At 63.8% G+C, this 23,495-nt stretch overlaps 1 protein-coding gene across 5 annotated transcripts; it reads right to left on the minus strand.

The window, feature by feature from the left end:
- Positions 1–58: 58 nt before the first annotated feature.
- Positions 59–14,256, minus strand: CRTAC1 (cartilage acidic protein 1). Of its 5 annotated transcripts, none has more exons than XM_042792448.1 (16): positions 14,161–14,256; positions 9,957–10,153; positions 8,524–8,720; positions 7,465–7,595; positions 6,674–6,830; positions 5,910–6,044; positions 5,476–5,621; positions 5,149–5,285; positions 4,383–4,465; positions 3,743–3,843; positions 3,490–3,658; positions 2,846–2,991; positions 2,671–2,713; positions 2,018–2,161; positions 672–797; positions 59–274 (listed from the first exon to the last, which is right to left on the minus strand). In XM_042792448.1, the coding sequence occupies exons 1-16, from the start codon at positions 14,203–14,205 to the stop codon at positions 147–149; spliced, it is 2,085 nt and encodes a 694-aa protein (XP_042648382.1). In that variant the 5' UTR covers positions 14,206–14,256; the 3' UTR covers positions 59–146. The 5 variants fall into 5 exon arrangements, with proteins under 5 accessions (XP_042648382.1, XP_042648390.1, XP_042648404.1 ...); XM_042792456.1 differs by having other exon boundaries at positions 9,957–10,164; positions 14,161–14,254; XM_042792470.1 differs by lacking the exon at positions 2,671–2,713 and having other exon boundaries at positions 177–274.
- Between the last annotated feature and the right edge of the window lie 9,239 nt (positions 14,257–23,495).

A 23,495-nucleotide genomic window follows, 5' to 3' on the forward strand; every position in this document is an offset into this window, starting at 1 on the left:
GGACAGAGCCATGTAGCAGTCATGTGGTGCCGGTGACTGGGACCCATAGGGAAACCAGTGCAGGAAAGGGTTTATTCAGCTGGCACCGGGCACAACTCACACGGGGCTGGGGGTGAGCAGGGGGCACCCGGCTGTGCCGGGGCAGGCTAGTTGCGCCGGCAGTGCCCACCTGCGCCCAGGGAGAAGCCGCGGTGACAGTGGCAGTGGAAGGAGCCGTGGCTGTTGTGGCAGATATGGTTGCAGGGGCCAGGCTGTGCCTGGCACTCATCTATGTCTGGAAAGGAAGGGGAGAGGTTCAGAGCTGCACCAGGCGTATGGGGCTTGCCTGGCATGGGCAGGACAGGGGGTGGGGGGGTGGCGTGGCAGGGGGCGGGGGGCAGCTCTGGGGCTGAGTGAAGCTGGGACACAAACGCATCTCCTGCAGCCACACAGGTGCAGCCACAGTCCCCAAAGCAGCTGGGTGGCAGATGCCACCTCCCTCCATCAACTGCAAAGCCACAGTCTGTCCATCCTGCCCCCCATGTTTTGGGTTGGCAGGGACCAGGGCTATGAGCACAACGGGGCACCCCAGGAAAGAGCATCCCTGCTCCCAGGGCAGCGCGGCTGCGCCTGGCAGCGGCGGGTGGGTGGGCACCGCGGGCTGCCGGCCCCCCCTGCCTGCAGGTACTCACCCAGGCACTGGCTGGCAGCCGGATCAAGGGGGTGGAAGCCCGGGTGGCAGTGGCAGGCGTGTGCCCCAGGGGTGTTGGTGCAGAGCTGGCTGCAGTTGTGCAAGCCCTGGGAACACTCGTCGATGTCTGGTGGTGGGGAAGAGAGCAGCAGGGGGTTACAGCACGTGGGGAGAAGGCAGCGCGGCCCTGTTGTTGCTGCGGTGTGGGCAGGGCTGCCTGCTGCACCCCAGCCCCTCCGGTGCTTCCAGGGCTGGGAGCAGGGCTGGGCAGGGACAGAGCTGTCCAACACCACCGTGCACCCTCCAGCTAGCTCCTGGCCCCAGGGCAAGGAGAGCTGGGGGATGCTGGGGGTGCTCCCCACTCCTGGGTCCCCACCCCCTGCAGCCCCAGGGCACAAGCACGGGCACAGCCCTGCCCCGCACAGCTCAGCAGGCCGGGCTAATAGACAGGATATAGTTTATTGGGGTGATTCTCTGGGAGAGGGGCTGGAAGACTGAGCAGGGTCCGACTCCAAACAGTGGGGTCCATACGTTAAAAAACAGACCAGAAGGGTCTTTCCCCCGCAGGGCCGGGGGGACCTTCCTCTGCTGGGGGTGGGGGGGTGGGGTCCCCATCACCGAGGAGGGGGCAGGCGAAGCACACACGTCGCGGGCCAAACCAGCAGGCACATGGTACGGTATCGAGGCGACGGAACAAGCAACCGCCCGGGAGGTGCCAGCGTGGCAGGAGCAGCACTGGGACGGGGGGGGTGCCGGTGAAGGGGCGCTGCCCCGGGGCTGCTTTCCCAGACAAGGTGCAAGGGGCAGCTGGGCTCCATGCCCGTCCCACCGCAGACCTCCCCAGTAGGGCACAGCCGGCACTTCCAGGGCAGCTCGACATGGAGAAAAAGAAAAGAGAGAAAAAGAGAGACAGGCAGAGGCCGGCCGGTCCTTCCGCCAAGGCTGCTCTGGCGTGTTACGGGCAGGGGTTAAAGTGCATAGAGGCAAAGGCAGAGTCCGAGGACTAGAGGGAGGAGGGCACTGTGGGGGAGCCCAGGCCAGCTCCCAGCAGAGGGGTATCCCCCAAAAAAGGCCACTTGAGCTGCATAGAGAAGGAGAGAAGGAGCAAGAGAGAAAAAGAGAGAGAAAGAGAGAAGGGGAGTCAGTGGCAGCTCTGCGGGAGGCGCAGGATGAACAGACACGGAGCCAGGGTGGAGGTGGCTGGGCAGCCATCCGGCAGGTTGCAGGGTGCGGCCAGGCCTTTGGCAGGGGTGCAACAGCATCCCAGGGCGGTGCTTTGGGGCCGCTGCCCACCGGCTGGGCCAGGCTGCGGTGGCATGGGGTCAGGGCGTCCCAGCCATCACTCACCCACGCAAGCCGTGCCGTCCTCATTGGGCTCGAAGCCCCGGCTGCAGCGCTTGTTGCTGCGGCAGCGGTACCCGCCGTAGGTGTTGATGCAGACAGGCTTGTCCCGGGGGCAGACGAAGGGGAACTCGGTGCACTCGTCCGTGTCTGCAAGCAGAGGGGCCTCGGTAGGAGACGACAGGGCTGGGAGTTGGAGCTGGGAGTTGGCCATGGCCCCTCCAGTTCCCTCTGCACATGCTGGATGACCCCGCACCCCGCCCCCCCCAAGAGGTAGCCACGCACAAGCCATGTCTCTGCCCCTGAGGCTCATGGCACGGCCATGCCCACCCTGCCACATCCCCACTGCCCCTCCATTGCTTGCGGCTCCAGCGCAATGCCTGCCCCGTGCCAGCCATGCCTCCTGCCCCCGGTGCAGCGCTCTCCCCGCTCCCCGTGACACCGCAGACCCCCCTCTAGAGCCGTGCTGCTGCCCCCATTCTCAGGCCACGCGCCGGGCAGGCAGCCGTACCCCGCGCCGAGCCGTGCGGCAGCCCTGCCTTCATGCCCAGCCGTCTCCCCAGCTGCCACCTCCCTGTAGCAGGGTGCTGCCCTCATGCCCCCCCGCAGGGCTGTGCTGCGGCACCCCGGGTGCAGGCAGCACCCCAGCAGGCACTCACCTACACAACGTCCGTTCTTGTGTTGGGAAAATCCCTGCCCGCACTGCATTTGGGGAGAAGCAGAGACCGCCGGGATGGGGAGGAATCAGCCCCGGGCAGCCACCGAGCCAGCAGAGCCCAGCCCCTTGTTCCTGCCCCCAAAGCCTCCCGCCCTGCACCCACACCTGGCCCTCACCTCCAGTGGGGCAGGCACGAGTGGCTCCTCCACATCCAGAGGGTAGGGGACCTCCAGGACAGAGTTGGTCTCACTGCTGGCCACGGCTCGTGCCACAACACGGCCATCTGGCCAGGTCACCTCCAGACTGCTGGCTTCGTCATGCCCTGCAGGCGGGCAGCCCGTCAGAGGGGGGGTCTCCAGGGCGGGCAGGGGCTGAAAGGAGGCCAGGGGGGTGGTAGGGATGGAGGGGAAAAGCCTTCCCTTGCTCCCTGAGCTGGGCCCCAGGTTCCTGTGCTGACAGCCCATGCACAGGGATGTATCCCAAGGGAGTGCACACAGGGATGGTAGGATGCCCCGCCAGCAGGCAGGGACACCCCTGTAGGGTTGGCTACTGGCTGTGCCAAGCCAGGGGAGGGCTAACGGGCAAGAAAAGCCCTGGTGCCTGGGCAAAGCAGCAAGCAGGGGGTGGGGAAGGGGGCAGCTGCCCCTTGCAACAGGGCTGCAGTAGCTAGGCATCTCGCCCGCAGCCCCGCCTGGAGCCCACCGTGCCCAGGGCGATGGGCATGGATGACTACCATGCCAGGGCAGTGGAGGTGACCCCTGCCCAAGGGTGTGCCCGGGAAGGCTGGGGGTGGAGGCAGCTCCTTGCCCTCCCAGCTCACCCAATCCGAAGTGTGCCACGGGCTCCATCTCGCAGAGGTACCCCGAGCCGCCGTCGATGATGCGCAGGTGGGCCCCGCTGCGCCGCGTGAACAGCACCACTTTGGCCCCCCGTGCAAAGGCCCCAAAGCGAGTGCGGGGGATGACGCGCAGCCAGTTGTTGCTGGTGCCCTGCAAGGGGGCAGGGAGCAGGGACAATGAGCAAGGGCAGGCGGAAGGGACGGGGACAACGTGAGGACCACCTGCTTGTCTCACCTGGGTGCCCTTGAAGATGGAGATTGGCTGTGCCATGGACTCTCCGTGGGACAGGATGAGGTCCAGCATCCCATCGCCATCAAAATCTGTCACTGCACCCCCTGCAAGGACAGGATCATGTCATACATGGGGCCCACCCCCACGTCTCCCAGCACTCCATCCTGCTGCCAGTGTGGGCTCCCACAGGTGACTCCAGCACTTCTGGCAATGTAGGGGCAATAGGGAAGATGGGGTGACCCTGGTGCTGGAGTAAGGGTCCCTGTACGGGTGGCACCCTGCAATAAGGTGGGTCAGCTCCCTAGGCAGTGGAGGGGGCAGACAGTGCCTGGAGGCTGGGGGACACAGGAGGCTGCCTGGCCCACTCCCAAATGCAGAGGTTGTCTTTGAACAGTGGGCACCCAGGAAGGATCCCCCCCAAGAGTGAAGCCCTGGGGAACAACTGGAGACGGCATCGTTAGCTGTGTATGAGTGGAGGGAGAAAGCACAGGGCTGCTCCTGGGCAGCGGGGACTCCAGGATGCTGGTGGGGAGCAGGCAGGTGACTCAGCCAGGCACGCAGCATCCCCAGGCATAGAGGGTGCCAGGCGGTGCTGTGGCACACCCTTGGCATGGGCCCCCACTGCCAGGGTGGGGGGACCCACCTGTGCCCCGTCCCTCAGGCTCCAGCGCGTCCCCTGGATTCAGCTCTTCCACGATGGGGTCTGAGTGCTCCCTGCGGATGAGCCTGCCGAGCACAGACAGGGCGTTAGTGCCGTGCGGTCCCCAGCACCTTCCCGGAAAGTGCCTGTCCCCTCCCGCAGCAGCACGGTAGAGAGGTGACAGCCCCAGTCGCTATGAAGGGTGGATGGGGGACAGGACTGGCCACTGCCTGTTAGCACCTCACATCCCCGCTCCATGCAGGGGTGACAGGGATGTCACGAGAGTCTGGCTCTTGCAAGTCTGAAGTGCGGAGCAGCAATGCCATCTCAAAACACTGCTGCATCCCTCTGTGACCGGAGACACCCCCCCCTGCCCAGGGGCTCCCTGCCACAACACTGCCTTCCATCAACCCATGGGTGCCAGCACTGGGGGGACAACCAGCTCCCACCACCCCACATGCCAGGTGAGGAGGTGCCACACAACGGTAACGAGGAATTGACCCCCACATGTAACAGGAGCCACAAACAAGCTTCCACACGGCTACTAATCAGCAGCACTGGGGACCCCGGGGGCTGCTGCAGGCACGATCGAAGCGGCTGGTAATGACGCCGGGAAGGGCTTAGTCACGGTGCCTTTTATTAGCTGAGCCCAAGCAGTGGCACTGATGGAGTGGAGCCCCATGAGCCTGGCTGCACCATGAGGGCTGCTCGTCCCCCCAGAGTGGGGTGGGGGGCTGCCCCGGCCCCCCGGTACACGCTGGGCTCCTACCGGAAAAGGCGATTGGCGGAGGAGCCGCGGTAAGCGATGTTGTTGAAGAAAACCTCCAGCTCCTGGTCGTTGTCGAAGTCGGCTGCGATAACGGTGCGGACAGGGGATGGCATGGAGAACTTGGGAGTGGCAATGTCCTGCACGGGGAGTGGGCACGGGGTGACAATGGGCACGGGGAGTGGGACATTGGGTCCCGCTTTGGTGCTTTGGGTCCCCTCCCCGCTGGGAAGTGGGGCTCAAAGCTAAATCAGGGTGAAGCCAGCTCCCCCAGCCAAGCAGGCTCAGTGGCAAAGCCAGCGGTGGAAGGGTCCCAGCCCCAGCCCTCACCCGGAATCGGACGCGCCCGGGGGCCCCGCTCTGCAGGTAGAGGCGGTGTGGCCCGTTCCAGTTGCCGTAGACGATGTCCACCCGGCCATCACGGTTGAAGTCAGCCAGCGCCACGCCGCGTCCGTGCTGGTAGGGGTCATCCAGCCCTGGGGAGCCGCAAGGGGACGGGGGGAGACAGGACCCCCTCCCTGCCTCCGTCTCCCCAGGATGTGCCCCGTGGTCCCCAGATGGGTCCTCCCCGTGCAGGGCAGCATCCCTGTGCTGACGGATGGCCTGGTGCCCCTCAGCCACCCGCAGTGGTCGGTGGGGCTCTGGGTCCCAGGGCTGTCCCTCCACCCTGCACTCAACCAACCCGTGCAGGCAGAGGAAGGCAGAGCCAGCCCTGCCCCGAGGTCCCCAGTGCCACGGTGCTCCCCCCATCTTCCCCTACTCACCCACGGCAGCCGCCACATCCCGGAATGTCCCGTCCCCCCGGTTGTGGAAGAGGAAATTGGGGCTGTTCTCATTACCGCAAAATATGTCAGAGGCGCTGTCGCTCAGGATGGGGCCCACGGCCACCCCGCGGCCCCCTGGGGACAGTAACCCAGGGGTGAGGGGACAGCTGGTGACCTGCCCCAGGGAAGTTCCCCCCCATGTTCCCTCGGTGCTGCCCACCCAGTGCTCCCAGGACCCCCAGTGAACCCTCCTTGCCCATCTCCCACCTTCAACGCCTCTCATCGGGAGGTAATTGGGCCTGGCAGCCGTTTGTGTCACTCCCAACCCTAATCACTGCCATCGCCATGGTGACAACACTCCTAATTAGTGACAATTCCCCGCTGGGGAGATGGGGCATGGCAGTGGTCCCCGCGGTGGTAGAGCAGCACGGGGCGCAGGGTGGCACGCTCCCCGCCGCCCTGCTCGTGTGCCCACATCCCCGTGCCACACTGCGTGCCCTGCAGATGCTGTGGGCTCTGGAGGGATCAGCCCAGGCAATGGTGGGCACAGAGGTCCTGCCAGGTGGGCATCCCGTGGCCCGGGTCCTTTCCACGGGCCGTGGGGCTGCCACTAGATGGGGCAGTCAGGCAGCCTAACGCATGGCACTGGTCCCTGACTGCACTGCCCTGCCTGCGATGGGCGCTGCCCTGCCCGCAGTGGGGTCCCCCCCTCGCTGTGCCCAGCAGTGCCCCGTCCCCTCCACGGGGCCACAGCAGCCGGGTACCTGTGTACTTGCTGACGCCAGCCTGGGCGGCCACATCCACCAGCACCACGACGCCGCGGGCAGGGTCACTGGCAGCCAGGTCCATCTCGATCAGGGCATGGGGGCCCACGTTGCCGCTGGCGTAGTTGGCGATGTAGATGGAGTACCTGCCGGAGCCCTGCGGCCGGCGGCACCTCTTCAGCACCCACCTGCCCAAAACCCATCTCCACGGGGACCACAGGATCCCTGCTGTGGGGCTGGGTCCTCTCATGGCTCCATGGGACCAGGCGCCGCTACCATGTGCTGAGCCAGGGCTCTGCAAAGCCCATGGTGAAAAGCACCCTGAGAGTAGGGATGTACCTCATTGCCTCCAGGAGCTCTGTGGTCCCCAGGCTCACAGTGCCGGCACGGGGCACCCTGTCCCCCCAGCATCCTCAGTGTGCCAGGTCCCCCCCATCCCCACCACCCCCCCCGCCCCGTCCCATGCAGCAGCTGGACCCTGATTTAGTGATAATCATTTGGAAACAAACCGCTGGAGGAGGAGGAGGAAGAAGAAAGAGCAGCTGACAGGAACATAAATCACCTCGACAGGCACGTTTATCAGCTGGCGGCAACCGTGCGCCCACGATCCCCACGGCTGGGGGGGCTGCCAGCCCTGACAGTCACGGGCTACTGGGAGGCACCTCCGGCCGAGGAGGGGGTGGGATGGGGCTGGTGAGGGGAGAGGTCCCCTGGGACCCCACAGGGGAAGGCTGAAGGGGGGTGGGAAGGAAGTGGAGATGCTGCCTGCCCGCCATGACCTGCCTGCTCACCGTCCGGTCCACACAGGCAACGGAGCGCCCGGCAAAGCGGCTGGCCACATCCCGGTTCACTTCGTCGCTCAGGAGGTCCTCCCAGCGCCCGTTGCGGAGCTTGAAGAGCTTGTCCGTGTAGGTGGCCATGCCTGGGGAAGAAGACACAGGTCAGGGGGGCTGCAGCAATCAGGCTCCTCTTGAGGAAGGTGCCCTGCGCAAGGGGAGACTGTGGAAGAGTTACCCCTTTTCCCAGAGCATCCCAAACCTCTGCTCTGTTCCCCACAGCCCCCAGCAGTGCCACGGGGCCATGCTGCTGCTGCAAGAGCCCCCGTGACCCTTAAGGACTGCCGGGAGACATGCAGAAGAATCAACTCATTAAAGTAAAATGTGTCCCAGTGGGGCACAGCCCTGTACATCATCCCCGGGAAAGTAAAAAAAATCGATTCGGTGCCAGGCAGAGGCAGCGAGCCGCGCTGCCTGTGACAACGCTGATGGCAACGCCTGATTTAGGGACAGGTGTGGCGGCGGTCACCACCAGCCCGGGTAATTATGAGCGTCGGGAAGACAGAACTGCTGCCTGGAGGTCAGGGCTGTGGGACGGGGACATGGGGCAGAGCTGGGCTGGAGCAGCGACCCAGCGAGCTCCAGGGATGCCTGGTGCTGTGTTAGGACATGTGGGTCTCCTCTCCATGACAGACATCCTGGGCCCTGGGACAGCACCAGCAGGGCAGGATTAGACCTGGTTTGGTCCAGTGGGCACAGGGGAGCCACGGCACAGAGGGGCACAGCTGGGATTTGCTGCGCAGGGTCCCTGTGGCAGGGCAGCCCTGGGGATGGTGGGGAAGCTGCTGTCCCACTCTGGGTGCTGCTGGGAGGGTGGTGGGCAGCTCGAAGTGCTGACTCGGCGGCTGGCTGGGCTCGGCGTCCCGCCCGTGCTGCCATCAGTCAATGGAGCCACTCAACTGAGAAATTAACTCCAGCCCGCACACATCCCTCACACGCCAAAGGTCGTGGGCGGCCGTGCCGGGAGCTCTCCCCGCGCCCGGGGCTCAGGGCACGGCCGCTGGCGGGGCTCACCGGAGAAGGCATTGTTGGTGTTGAGGAAGTAGATCTCCTCACGGCCGTCCCCGTCAATGTCACAGGCCGTCACGCCGATGGCGTTGCCCTGCCGGTCCCGCAGTGCGTAGTACGGGGAGCCCCGCTCGTCCTCTGCCACGTTCACCAGCCGCCCTCGTGCCTTGTCGTACTTGAGCACCAGGTTGGGGCCATTGTACCTGTGGGTGTGAGCAGGGGTGATGGCTCCTCAAGGCTTGGGGACAGGATGAAAGCCCCCATCCCACCCCTGGGGGCACGCTGGGTATGACACCAAGTTTTCCCCATGGTGGGCACAGCAGAGACCTGCACGGTTCGTGGAGGCCAAGGACGCCAGGCTGCTCTCAGCACCTGAACATGGGGCTGGCTCCCGCCAGGGAGGGCTCAGCCTCACCTGTTTTAGCACGTGTCAGGCATCCCAAGTCTACCTGGTCTGGGTACCCCAGGGCAATGCCAGGGCAGGATGGGGCACAGGTCCCTGCTTGCTGCCATTTCCCAGGGCAGGGAAAGCAGCACGCTGTGCCCCGCAGGCTCCCCGCCCGCTCCTGCCCTGGGCACCAGTAAACAAGTTATACAACGAGCACCGCGGCCACTTACAAAACCACGGATGGCTGCTTGGCTCAGCCTGGCTGCAAGCAGTGTCCTGGGCCACTCTGGGGGTTCCCGGTGCTGCCTGTGGTTTGCTGTCCCAGGGTGATGCTTAGAGCAGTGGCAGAGCTGGACTCTGCCTGCCACTGCAGTGTCCTGGCTCCCGCAGCCCCCCCGAGATGGGCTCTGAGGGGTGAGGGGTCCCCTCCAAGTGGGTACATCTGTGTGTGCAAGCGCCCCTCGGGGGTGAGCATGGTGGTATGTGCACAGACACACCGTGCAAGCGGCTCACAGCCGTGCCAGCACACTCATGCAGAGCCTGTGCCATGGTCCCGGCTATCCCCGGCCAGGGACCCGCTGGCAGCAGCTGCTCCGTGTCCAGCCCAGCTCAGGCGCTGGCAGCGCAGCACACGACTCCCTGCCTCCCCGGCTCCTGCCAGCCCTTCCGAGACATCACTCCAATAAAGGGCTATAAAAAAAACCTCCAGCCAATTAACCGAATCTGTGGAGAGCGCTGAGTCCTGTCAGCGGAGCTGAGCCGGCTTGGGGACAGGTTGGCTCTGCACTGCAGGGTGGACCCCTGCCACTGGGCAGCTGCCGTTGCCCTGCAGAAGGGGGAGCTAGCCCTCGGACCAGGATGGGGGCACCTATGTAGCCCCATGCAGGCACCCAGCTGACATCAACACACATGAGTGGATGCGTGCAGACCCCCACCCCTCCATCCTTGTGCACAACACCCCCAGCCACATGCCCACAGAGGAGCAAAGAGCTCCTGGCCCTGCAGGGCCACCACGTCCTGCTGTCACCGAGGCACTGGGTGCACCACTCACCCCGCCACCACAATCTCGAAGTCACCGTCGGCATCCAGGTCGGTGACAGCCACGCCATAGTTGAGCTGCGTGGGGTTGCTGTCGTAGTCGGGCGGGAGGAGGCGGTGGGTGACGGCCACGAACATGGGCTCGCTGCGCTGGGAGCCCTCGCTGAGCCAGGCCAGGGACAGCAGGCACAGCACCAGCATCCTGGGCACCTGGGAGAGACCTGCAGCCCATCAGCTCCAGGAGGAGCCAGCAGGGACCCCAAGGCCCTGCTCCCCACTGCCCGAGCATCCTCACTGCCTTTGCACACTCTTTCCACCCCTTGTCACCCAACTCAGCGTGTGACACCCCACCAGCCCTGAGGCCCTTGGGCACTGCCACAGCTCTGGCACCCCCACGCACGGACCCTCCTGGCTGCAGCTCACCCTCAGGGCTTCCTTGGGACAGGACTGTACCCCAGAGAGCTTGGAGCCAGGGCTGAGCAGGAGCAGGGCTGTTGGAGCCCATCCCATGGATGGGACCCGGGAGGTGGCAGGAAGGATGTGGGGTGCTGATGAATATGGGGTCAGCCCCAGCTCACCCTGCCCCAAGGGGACGCTGGCACCAAAGCTCCTGGAAGGTCATGATGCCAATCACTGCTCCCTTGGCAGGGCCAGAGGAAGCAGGCACTTGCCAGGCTGGGGAGCTTCTCCCCATCCAGCTGGTCTTCCAGAGCTGAGGAAGGCCATGGAGAGAACATGGGGATACTCTGCCAGGTGTCTCCTGTGTGCCTCAGTTTCCCTACCCTGCTGGCACCTCCCAGGGTCTCTGCAGGGCGAGCTCCTCCTAGGCTGTCCAGGGAAGGTTTCTGCACAAGGATGCAGACACGGGAAGGAGGTGCTGGGAGGAAAGGGAGACTGGGAGGAGAGGCTCAATTAACCTGGACTGCGGAGGACAATGTCTGCCAGCACTGCTGGCAAGGCTGCTGAGATTTTGGAGCTGGCTCTGACCTGGCTGTAGCACAGGTGATGAGCAAGGTGGCACTCAGGATGGCCAGCCCTCATCCCCAGCCAGGCAATTCCCTCCAGAGGGAAAGAGCCCAGCAGCAAGCAGTGCATCCCCAGGCTGTGGGCATAAACCCACATGCCACCGTTCCAGCTGGGAGCAAATCCAGCCTGTCCTGCTCTTGCAGACAGGCGGGATGGCTAGGGCTAGGGCACCCAGTCACCAAGGCTGGGGACATTGCCATGTGACTGTGCCATATCCCTGGGCAGGCCTGCCCCCCCGAGCCAGGAACAGCCTCCCCCCAGCTCTGGCAGGGGGACAGGGGTGAATGGCCTTGCTGCCAGCTGGTGCCCATGCTGTGGGCCCCACCAGCGAGCAAAGGAAACTGTGGCAGCTGCGTGGTGCCACATGTGCCCAGCTTGGAGAGGGGAAGGTGTCCACGTCTTAGATCCTGTCAGACCCACCAGGCTGCTGGGAACAGCCTGCTGTTGCCTCCCCTGGGATAGGAATGGTCCCAAGGGTCATTAGGGGCCCAGGATTCCCCTGCCACAACCAAATAGCTTCCAGGGCCACTCAGCTGGGCGGGAAGGGGCTGTCCTCCAGCTGCAGAGGAAACCTTGGGCCCCACCGCCCAGCACACCCAGAGCCCTGTGTCCCGCTGCACCGGTCGTGGTCCCCTTCCCTCTCCAATCCCATCTGTTCCCCAGGCCCAGCTGCAAGGGTGGATGTGTGTGTGTGTGTGTGTCCCCAGCTCTACTCTGTGCTGCTCTCATTCCCTCCCGGGCATGACCCACATCTTCCCACAGACCCAGGTGCAGCCAGCCCCCCTCTGGCACCCTGCTCTCCACCACTCAGCCAGATTTGGGGCACTGTGTCCACCACCCTGTCATCCTGTCTGGAGCAGCTCTCTAGGGGCAGGAGCCTGGGTCTTTACTTGGTGCAGACACCCAATGCAAGGCATATGTGATGGGGACAAGGTTTATATTGGGTTGCGCAGGGATGGGACAGTCCCTGGGTGTCACTTTGCAGTGCCAGGCAGTGAGGGAGGGGGAGCCTCTGCTGCAGCCCCACGCTGGGCTCACCGAAGTAAGCTTTGGACATAAGGGTACAGGGCTGCCACGTGAACCCCCTGCCAATGCAGAGTGGTGCCTCCTCACCCCTGGCCACAGCCAGGCAAGGGGTGGTTGTCCCCAGGCCACCGGCATAGCTGTCCCTGCTCTGCCCCTCCTCCAGCTCCCACTCCCTACATCTTGGCTTGTTCTCCAGGTGCCCCCCCAGACCATCCAGCTGCAGCTGAAATCCCTCCAGGCTGGATGGAGACTTTCCAGGACTAAACAATGTTCCTGATTGGAGACAAAAGGCTTTTCCCGGCGGATCCGGTGCTTGGTGCCATTGGGAAGGGATGCACGGCCCAGAGCCAGGCCATTTTGGGAAAAGGGAGGGAGGGAGGCTGGCTCAGGCTCTGTGTGGTAGACAGGAATGGCCTCATGGTTTCCAGCGTGCTGCTGATAGCACCGAGGCCTCAGCATGAAACTCCACCTGAGGCTTCAGCCTACGAGGTCCTGCTTGTACACAGCACAGAGCTCAGCCTGTCTTGTCCCAGCAGAGCCACATCCTGGCTTGTGTTGCAGCATCTGGTGGCAAGGTCACCCCAGGAGCTGCGGTCACCTCAGGGTGCCTGCTTAGCATGGCTAAGCCTGGTGACTCAAAGTCAAGGTACCAGACAGGGGTAAAGGCAGCAGGAAGATGGGGCACCCATGCAGGGTGCAGCCAGGCAGCGCAGGGACAGGGTGCTGGTCCCATGGCAGGGATGCAGCATGTGGGGCTCATCTGTCCCCACATATGGCTGTCGCTGGCAATGCCCTGTGGGGGATGGGACTGGGAAGGGAGCTGTGGGGCAGGCAGGGGGTTGTACCCCAAGCCCCTCACCACAAGTGGGGAGGTGCTGTACCCAGGGCTCCTCATGTACACACCCCAAGCCCTTGGCCCACATCACAGGGAGGGTGGGAGCTGGCTCTCTGTGCAGCCACCCCATCCCACGTGCCACGGTGACATTGCCGCCCATCATGCGCCCCAGTGATGTCATGCTCCACCACTGCAGTGACATCCCATCCCGGGCCGCAGCCACCTCCAGCGTCGCTACGACATTATACAACATTGTGCAACGGGGCCTCATCACACCCCAAAGGTACCCTAGAGCAGGGACAACATGGTGACTTCACAGCACCCCATGACATCATGCTGCATGTGCCCCATATAACATCGTATTCCCGTTCTTGCCATTCCCAGGCTGCCACAGCTGTACCCACCAGGGCAGAGGAGAGGCAGGAGACGTCCCGCAGACCCAGCAGCCCCTCTCTCGCAGCAACTGAGAAGGCCAGGGATGCCAGCAGTGCTCCCTCCACAGCACCTCAGCCCCAGGCAGCCCAGCTCCTGCAGTGCCTCTGCTCCGGTCAAAGCCCATGAGCTCCGGTCCCGCCGCCCCGGCTGCTCGCTGCCGTCGTGGGCTCAGCACTGCTCCCTCCCACACCCCTCTCACAGACCCTGGCCTGTGCGTGCATCCCATCACGGATGCATCTGACGGGCCCAAAGCCCCCAGCTGCCAGCTGGCCTGTCCCTGTCCCCTCCCATGCAGGACTCCTCAGCGCCGGACCTGGCACGCTGGGGCTCAGCCAGCAGCAGCTAATGCAGTGTGGAGATGAGCAGTCACCTTAGTCTCTGAGCTCAGCCCAAAGAGACACCAGGTCCTTGGGGGGGGGGGGGGAGCTCAGTCCCACCAGCACACAGCCAGCCCCTTCCCACGCAGGCACGTGCACAGCAGGACCCCTGTCCCCGCAGCCCCCAGCCCCTCCACGGGCTCAGCCACAACCAAGCACGAGTGACCAGAGAAACAGGAGCCGTCCCTTGCTTTTCACCACCCCGGTGCCCCTGCCAGCGCTCTGTCAGTCCTCGCCCACGCGCCCCATCCCACCACCGCTCCATCCTCCTGAGCCCAGTCCCCTCCAGCCCAGCACCCTTCCACCCCCGTCCCCATCCTTCACCCCGCTTCCTCCCGCCTTGCCACCCCGCACCCTCTCCACGCTGCGGGGGCAGGCTGCGTGCTCCCGCTTCGCCCGCCACCAACTTCTCTCCGGGCCGGTGGCCGTGCCGGAGTTGATAAACCGCCTCCCCCCCCCCCCTCCCCTCCCCGATCCCCGAGAAACTTCGCGGAGCGGCAGACCATCCCCTTACTCACGGGCCAGGGGGGCTGCCCGGCGCCCCCGCGGCGGCGGGAGCGCATCCCGCACCGCCCGCCTCGCCGCTCCGCCCGGCTCCGGCTCCGGCTCCGCCGCTCCCCGGGTTCCGACGGGGCCGGTCGGGCCGGGCGGCGCCTTATGTAGGGCCGGGCGGCGGCGGCGGCAGCGCCAATGAGCGGGGTGAGGGGCGCCGCTGCCAATGGAGAGCGCGGAGGTGGGGCTGCGCCGCCCTGATTTACTGTCCCCATCGCAGCGGCAGCACCGGCCGGGATGCTGCGGGGGGGGGGGGGGGACCCTCCGGGGAGCATCCCCGAGGGCACCGAGCCCGCTGGGGCCTGGAAATGTGTGTGTGTGTGTGTGTTGGGGGGGTCCGGGATGAGCGGGGCGTCGCTTCCCGGGCAGCCGGGGCCGCGGAGGGGGAGCTAGATGGCTCCGGGGTGGGGGGTCTCGGCTCGCAGGAGAGGAGCTGCACCCCCGCCGTCACCCCAGGGGTGCTGGGGGGGGGGGGCGGGTGGCACTCGGGACACTGTTAGGCACGGGTCCCCACCTCCTGCAAGGGCAGGTGGGGCGACAGGGCAAGCAGAGCCAGGGTTCTGCCCCGGCCTGGGTGCGGTGGGGGTTTACCCCACAGAGCAGTGAAACTGCAGGTATGGGAGGGGGAAAAGGAGCGGAGCTGGGCAGCCCCCGTAGTGAAACACCCAACTGCACCCCGAGGGCTGAGCACCCTCCCCGTGTCATCACCTTGTGGGTCACCCTCCTCCTTCTTTCTGCAGGGACCCCAGGAATAGCTATGTCCTGGCAGCCAGTCCAAACTGTGAGAAAGGCCCCATCTCAGGCCACTCAAGACACTGACTCACCCAAAATCTTGTAGCCAGTGAATGCCCAAGACAGTATCACAGCCCTCAAGCCTGCCTTCCCTGACAGGTCTTTCTCCTGCATGGCCGCTGCGGGGCTGGGCACAGGGTTCTCCTTGTGTCTCTGGATGCAGAAAGGGTCTGTGATAGGGACTGGGACGACAGTGGCAGGGCACAAGACTACCGGGTCACCCCAGTAGTATACGTTTGCAGGTGCCCCAGGACAGAGCTTGGGGCTGTGTCCACCAGGAGAGACAGCAGGAGGCACCAGGAGAGACATGCTGGAAGACAGCAGGAGCCGCAGGAGCCTGCACCGTTTGGGCTGCTTCGAGTGGCTAATCACCCACCCTGCTAAAACCCTTATTTCTCATTTGGACATGCCTGGCCACAGCTTCTGCCTGTTGCTCACGGTTCTTTTCTTCCTGCTGGATTCAAGACCTCTCCAGTCACACTGATTGTCTCCCATGAAGGTGCTTCCACGTGGCCAACAAGTACCCCTTGATTTCATCTCTGATGATTCCCTCTCACAGGGTGCCTGGCTGAGCACTGGGCTTGCTGCACGGCTGTGTGCTGCAGGGTCCCCACAGCCAGCACGATGGTTATCCAGGCATGGGGAACCCACTTGTGGGGCACTGCCGTGGGGCAGGAACACCCCTGCTCTCTGCATTTGCCATGGGCAGGCCGGGATGCTGAGCAAACCCAGCGGAGCTGGGCAGCTGGCGTGACTGTCACATGTGTGCAATGCTGCGCTCACATGTCCTTGTGCACCTCAGAGCCACGGCTGCGCTCTGCCTGCCGGTGTCCCGCAGACCCAGAGCCTGGCTGCAGCCTCGCATGCGTGTGCATGCTCAGGGCAAGCACCCCCTCTGCTGAGTCGTTACCTCATCCCAGATTTAGTAACCACCTGGGTAATTATTAGCACAAACTCTGTAAGCCGGCTCCCAACTCCCTCCCTGCAACTGGCAGGCACAGAACACAAATGCCGGCACGAAGCCAGCTCCAGCATGCCAAGACTGCGAATGGTGCTGGGTACGCTGGCTCCCCGGGGCTGCAAACCCAGCGTGCCAGCACACCAGGGCTCAGCCCTGGCCCTGAGTGTGTGCACACCCACTCACCAGCAGGCACAGTCAGGCCCACCGGCACGCCAGCACACCACACACGTGTGCCTATACATGCATGTGTCTGCATAGGTGTGCACGTGTGACGTGCAGAGCTAGACACGCAGCGTGGTGCACACACACAGCGCTGCAGGTGCTCACACCGTGTTAGTAGGGATGAGCTCACACCATGACACCCCGTGGGTACACGCACACTGCGTGCACACAGGGCACATGTGCTGGGAGGGTCTTGCACACTGCAGCCCCCAGTCCATGCTACTGTCTTCCAGCGGGGTGATTTTCCACTTGTGGGGCTACAAGGCGTTCCCCAATATCCGCTGTCAGAGCCCTTTCACATGAATGCTGCCACCCTGCTGGGTTGGGATGTTTTCCTGGGGGACGAGAGCAGCCAGCAGGCACCTTAGCGTAAAAACTGCTGTGGCCATAAGCCACAGCCCTGCATCAGTCCCCGTGCCCTGTGCTGGACCAGCCATCTCCACCCCACCCCTCTGTTTGCACCGGTATGGGGGGCACAGTGGAGCAAGCACCCTGGGGTGGGACACGGGTTTCTGCAAGGAGCTGTGGAGGGGAGCACGGAACATCAGTGAAACGAGCTGGGATGTGTGCAGGGACGTTTGCGGGGCCGTGAGGCAAGGCACGGGCGCCGGGGCATGGGGAGCCTGGCTGTGTGGCGCACCGGGGGATGCGCAGGGGATGGTGGTGGCAGCGGTGGGGACAATGCACAGGAAATGACAGCGAGCGGCAGGCAGACACGCTGCGGGGGGAAGGGAGCCTCTGCGCTCCACTGAGGGCTGCATGCAGGCAGGGGGAGGCTCTTCTGCTGAGCTGGGGTCAGTGTGAGCACCAGCCACATCCTCAGACACCCGGGACCCCCCTTTCCCATCCCCAGGACAGAGGTGTCCTGGGTTTCCCTGGCCTTTGTTCCTGGGGTGCTTTCCCCATCTGTGCCGACCCAGCCCCCTGGGAGTGGGGTTTCTCTAGCAGCCGGCAGCCCTGACACCCTGCCTCCTTGTGCCTGCTGGCTCATCTGCCACCCTGGGATCTCCCGGAGTAGAAGGGAGCAGGATGCTGGGGAGAAGTCTGCCCCTTGCATGCATTGCAGTGAGCAGAGGGGTGGCACAAGGCTGTGAGCTGGCAGTGCCAAGTGCTCCAACCAGACAAGGTGAGACTGTGGGGTGGCAGTGCAAGGTGACCCCCCCATATGACCCTCACAGGGACAGCACTGCTTTGGGAGCTGGGGGACCCTCATCAGGACAGGAATCCGCCAAGGATCAGTTGGGTTCATGGAGCACTTAGTCTGTCCCCGCCAGCATGTTCCAGATGGCGCAACACAGACTGGGTGCAGGTGAGCAGAGCAGTGCTGACTCAAGACACTAACCTCCAGGATACTTCACTGGGGCTGTCATTCCTCTTTCTAGAGGACCAGGAAGGCCGAGACACCTGCACACAGTCTGGTGGGTGCACAGCATGCACACACACCCTCAGCGTGCTCCCGTGCACCCACATGCACACACTCAACAGTCTGTGTGCAGCCGCCCTGCCTGCACAGACTGTGCACACACACACAGTGTGTGAGCACTCAATACGCTGCCCAAACGTGTGCCCAGCCCATGCACACACACACACACACACACACCCCTGCACTCTCACGTGCACACAGCGATGTGCACGCACCCCACCGTGCTACTCTGCGTTCTGCTGCTCGCTGCACCCACCAGCACAGCCGGGTGGGCTGCACTAGCCACCCTTACTGCTTTTTGGCACTAGAAGTGGGCACATGCTGTCACCACAGCACACTGCGGGATCCTTCAGCCGCTGAGATGACCCTGGCTCCTGCCCGGCACTGCTTCCTTCTCTGGAGGGGCTGTGCTGGGACCTTCCTGCTCTGAGGGTCTAATTTCCACCCTAAATGTATTCATGGATAATTTATCCCCAGCCATTCCTGTGCTAACGTTGTCTTTTAGCTGAAATAGCTCTTCTCCTCCCTGACGTTTACCCCGCTGATGTATTTATAGTGAGCGCTCCATTCCCCCGCAGCCTGCGCTGCGCTGGGCACAAGCCGCTGTCCTCCCATCATGAGTCTCCCGGGCTCTGATTCCCCTGGCAGCCCCGCAATGCCTGTGCTCCTCTCCCAGGATGGTTCCAGCTCAGGCAGTCCCCTGGGGCCCATGCAGGGATGTGAGCAAGTCCCCACCCCTGCCAGAAATGCTTCTCCGGGTTCCCCCTAGGATTGCTTTAGATTCTCCCACAGCTGCATGCCTGTCGTGTGGTGGCTCGCAGCAATGGACTTCCACACTCAGCTGACTGCTCACTCGGCTCCTCTTCTCCCTGCTGTCCCCTTCCTGTCACTGTCCTGCAGCGCCCGATCTCCTGCCTTGTCCGCGGACCCCTGCCCGCTCTGGTCCTGCACCCTCGGCCAGACCGCTGCTCCCCATGGCTGGGCACCTCCCAGCCTGGGGGGCTCTTTTTGCGGGGGCCGGCAGTGACCTGGGGACTCCCACCTGTCCCAGCAGCTCCCTGTGAGCTGCTGCCTCCCAGCATCCTTCTCTGGTCCCCTCCTCCTGCTAGTGAGGTCCCTCTCAGGTGCTCTCTGGTCACAGGAACCCTTGGCGAGGCGTTATCACAGAGCCCAGGTCAACCCTGAGGTGTTTCATCTTGTCTTCCAGTCCCCTTCATCACAGTTTTACCACACCCTTGGCAGCAGCAGGGTGCGAAGGCTGGGCCCTAGGCACTGCCCACCCTGGGGGACCCCAGGGGTGCCCAGCCCCTGCCCTGGGACCCCTGGCCCTGCAGCTCTCCCAGCCCAGCCCCTGGCTCTGCACAGCCTCCCCGGTCCCCTCATGGTCCCCAGCCACTACTGTCACTGTGTGCAGTGCCCCCAGGTCCCCGCTTGGACTCTTCCTGTCGCCGGGACATCATTAGAAATGTTAATTATTAATTATCACTAAAAGCCCTTTTTGCTGCATTGCTGTTCTCTGCCTATCTCTCTGCCCCGTGCTGCTTGTAACCGGATCCGCACGCGCTCGCCTCCCGCCTCGCAGTCCCCGTTCCTGCTTTCCCTCGCTACCTGCTGGGGCACAGGGTGGGGGAGTGAGGAAAGTCCCCTGCTCCCTGCATGACACGGCCCCATGGGACAAGCTTGACTTGTTCCCCCTGGGATCCCAGAGCCATGGTGGACATGGAGGTGCACCAGTGCCAGCGCTCAGCCTGGGCACTGCCCTGCCCCATGCCAGGAGGGGGGACAGGAGGCCAGAGGAGAGACTTGGCTGGCGCTGTGATGGAGCCAGGGACCATCAGCTCTTCTCGCCCAGGGGTGATGGGGTCCCTTGAGGAAGGAGCACTGGGATGGGTCTCCCTGGCCAGGGAGTCTCAGCAGGGTGGAGGCAGCGGGCTGCGCTCTAGCCCACCCAGGCAGCATCCCTGGCTGGGAAAAAGCAACCAGGCTGTGGGGAAACCTGGGGAGCTGCTGGCAGCTGGCTGGGGCTGGCAGGACCCGTGGGGCCAGTACATGCTCAGGGTAGCTGGCTGCTTTGGAGGAGCCATGCAGCTGCAGGGTGACAGGGGGATGCCCCGCCTGCCCAGCTCAGCCTCCTCTGCCAGGGCTCCTGAAGGATTTATCAACCCCAAGTGGACCTTGCTGATGAATCAATTAAAATCATAGCCTATCAAAAGCATCCAGGTTCCTCCCCATGGGGCACCAGTTGTTACCCGATGTGGTGGCACTGCCATGGCCAGCTCTGGGTGAGATTGGGAGCTGCTTCCAGTCATAGCATCCCCAAGCTCTGTCTGCCAGGCAGAAACTGCCTTCTGTCAGCATCTCTGCCTGGCAAAGCTGGCCACAGCGCCCTGGTACCTCCCAGGGACCACGGCAGGATGGGCCACGATGGATCAGGCTGTGACACAGTGCCAGTGGAGCTACCTCATGTCAGGATAAAACCTGGATCACCCCCAAGAGGTCTCTCCTGCTTACTCCCCCCATCTCCCGAAGGAGCCAGGCTATCCAGGTTAGCAAGCTCCCCAGCTCCAGGGCTGTCACTGGCCACCCCATGCTGCTGCACCATCCTGATGAGAGTGCTGGAAAGCAAGACAGTAGCGGGAAGGAGACAACAGCGATAGCTCAGGGAGAGGCATTTGGGGGGCAGGTTCCTGGGGGAGTGCAGGGAGGAGCACCCAGGGCGCTCCTGGAGCAGAATTGATTCCTGCAGCACAAGCACTGCCTTCTGTGCCTATTTGTAGATGTGCAGGAAAACAGGGAGCAAGAGACCCCAGCTCCCCGCCTCCACAGCCAGCCCTCTCTCCTAGGGACACGGCCCCATCGCCTCCCTGCTCACAAGCCGCTAGCAGCACCGGAGCCTGCCCGCACCGCGGGCTGCTTCCCCACATTATACAGCGCTGTCACGAGCCACCGAGTCCCCAGGTGTTTGGTGCAATAATGCAAAGCAGATCTAATCCACCCCAGACCCGAGCTCTCTGCAGTCCCCTCCCTGCAGGCTGAGCGTATCCCCTGGCTGGGTGTGGGGGGAGAGACCCAGGGCTGTGGGTGCTCTGGGTGCCCCTGGCACGCTGAAGCTGATGGGTGATTCCCTCCTTGCCCCTGCATGCCCGTTGCAGCTCCCCAGGGCTTTTCTCTGCCAAAAGCACTCTGTAAGCATTTGCTCTGCAGCAATAAATCAGAAGGATGATCACACAAGCATGGGCCGGCGCTGGGCTCCCTGGGACTGGGGCGCAGCGAGGCGCCTGAGGCGATGCTTCGTCCCAGAACGACTCATTTATTTCCCGACATTTCAGTGCTAAGCCCAGTGCTCACAGCTTGGGGGGGGTCCCAAGACACACTGGCAGGTCTCTTTGCTCCCTGGGTTGTCTGGCTCCTTTAGAGGCAGAGCAGAGCAAGCAGGGACTCCTCTGCACTCCACATGCGGTCCCAGAGGGTCCCCAGGGCTGACTGGGGGCTGACATGCCTGCAGCAGCCTCGGTACCCCAGGGCAAGGTGGTTCCCTGTCCCTGGACTGTGCCTGGCTGTCAGTGTTTCTCCTGCTCACAGCCTGGCAGGAAGCAGCGGGGGGCAGCCAAAATCCTTTCCCCCTCTGACAGCCCCATATGTGTGTTGAGCTTGCAAGTTCTCAGCTCCCTGAGAGTCACAGGGGTGACAGGCTCTCCAGTGGCTGGGAGGAGGCTCCAGGGCTCTGAGACAGGGCTGGGGGAGAAAAGGCTGTTCAGGGAGCCAGAGCAGAGCCGAGGTCACCTCGTGCTGCCTCTCCTTCCCATCCCGAGGGCCAGGCAGAATGCTGTGCGAGCGGGAGCTGGATGCACAGCTCTCCTGCGATCAGACCCAGATCAGGGGCTGCTGACAGCTCCTTTCTCTCCCGCGCTACTCCTTTCAGCCCATGCCTCCCCACGGCCCTGGCTGACGCAGCTGCAGATGAACAGACAAGGAGAGCCAGGCAGCACTCCCGGCCCGCTTTGCTGTCCCCTGGGAGGCACAGATATGGCAGCTTTAGATCGAGACTCTTCGGAAGCAAGAGCAGCCCTGGCTATCAGCAGACAGTGGCTGGCCGGCTCCCGGCACTCGCTTCCACTGGCTGCGTGACATGGGCAGTGGGTTTTAGGATGCTGAGGCAGCCAGGACTGGGGTGCTGGGCCCCCCGATGCAGAGCTATGGGATGCTGCAGCTCCCACCAGCGCTGGGCTGAGCGCCTGGGACATGGGCAGACCTGGCAGCAACAGCCAACCCCCTGCCCCAGCTCTGGGAGTGGTGAGAGCCCAGTGCCACCCTGCTCTGTGCAGAACATCCCCTGGGGAATGGGATCTCCATGCCTGGGGAGACTCCCAGGACCCCTGAGACCCTCTTAGACTGGAAGAAGGTGGGCCACGGCCAAGTAAAGCCCTATAGCCCCACTCTGGGGTAGCTGGCCTCAGGAATTGGTGCAAATGGGGTGCCTTTACACCGCCTTCTTGCCCTCACCCATCCTCTCTTTCCTGGGGAGCATGGGGGTGTGGGTGCCAGAGATGCAATGGGTCTCTGTCCCTGTGGGTGGCAGTCTGGAGTGTACCACGGTGTCCCTTGAGGGAGGCAGAAGCACAGACACAGCTGCTGGGACTGGAGGGGACACGTGAGGATGTCTCCAGTGGGGGAAAACGAGGGGGTCCTTCTGCAGCCCACACCTTGAAGCGCTCGGACCGCACTGCTGCTGCCATGGAAACTGCTGTGGAGCATCATCCTGCCGCACCGGTCAGGGCGACAAGGCCACCACAGTCTCTAGCCTTCCGTAGGGTCTGCTTACGGGCACCTGGGTTGACAGGGTGGGAGAGGCTGGGTGCTCCTTGCCAGCCACACTTCCTGGGTCACCCTGGGGCAGTGACGGGATGGAGGCACCTCTGCGCAGGCACCCAGGGCAAGGCAGGAACAGAAAGGCTGGGGAAGTGCTGGCAGGGGGTGTCTGGTGCCATTCCCAGACAAACCCAGCTCCCACGCGGCCAGGGGCTCCACGCTGCTTGGCCTCCCACAAACATAAATCATTTTCTAATTTATAACATGAATAATTGATCTTGCCTCCGTAGCTGGCAATAAATCTCCTGTGCGCACATGCATAAGAAAATAATAATAATGAAAGCGATCAGGATCTGCTGCCATCGATTACCTGCGAGAGGGACCATGGTCCCCTGTGTGCCACAGCTGGATGGGGCAGGGGTTGCTCCCCAGGGGATGCCTGGTGGCCCTGCCTGGTGTGAGCCTTCCTTGTCCTGCATTGAGCCGCATGGCTGGGGCAGGATGACCCTATATATCTGAGTTTGAGCCCCCGTGGCTGTACTGGGACCCACACTGAGCAGCCAGGAAGGTCTGGGTACTTCAGGGCACCCCAGACCTCAAGAATCAGCCCTGTAGCAGCACTCAAGGAGGGATAAGATGCTTGGCACAGCCCCATGCACAGATGCCCCATGCATCAGTGGCCCTCAGTGACACCTTGCCAGGGTGTGAGGGAGCTGCTGCAGTCCCTGGTCCCTCAGCAGCCGCGCAGCCTCTGGGGAGCTGCAGAAGCCACGTTGGCTGCCAGCTGCCCTGGCACCAGCCTCACGTCCCCCACCACAGGCAAGGTGGTGGGCACGATCACTCCTCCCTCACCTGCACCATGAGGCTGCCTGGGAAGCAGCTGCTTGGGAGTCGCACCAGAGAGCTTTGACTCATTAGGAAGCCAGTCCTGGGGGCGGGGAGGGGGGGGGGGGGGGCAGAGACCCCTCCGTTCATCAGCCAGACAAAGCAGGGTGGCTGCAAGCAGGGTCACGGCCCCGCTATGCCCTTGGGCTGCAGTGACAGCAAGCCCCACGCCTGCTTGCACCCCCTGGGCCACCCCCTTGCCCCTGCCA

Source organism: Tyto alba, unplaced genomic scaffold (assembly GCF_018691265.1).
Source record: "Tyto alba isolate M040663 unplaced genomic scaffold, T.alba_DEE_v4.0 Super-Scaffold_1, whole genome shotgun sequence".
In the NCBI taxonomy this organism is placed as follows: domain Eukaryota; kingdom Metazoa; phylum Chordata; class Aves; order Strigiformes; family Tytonidae; genus Tyto; species Tyto alba.

Excerpts from the sequence above, each read along its gene's own strand:
- CRTAC1 (XM_042792448.1), bottom strand. The coding sequence starts at position 14,205 with ATGCGCTCCCGCCGCCGCGGGGGCGCCGGGCAGCCCCCCTGGCCC. Across the intron at positions 6,045-6,673 it reads TGGCGTCAGCAAGTACACAG|GGGGCCGCGGGGTGGCCGTG; the intron begins GTACCCGGCTGC and ends TACTGTCCCCAG. Across the intron at positions 2,162-2,670 it reads CAAGAACGGACGTTGTGTAG|ACACGGACGAGTGCACCGAG; the intron begins GTGAGTGCCTGC and ends CTCTGCTTGCAG.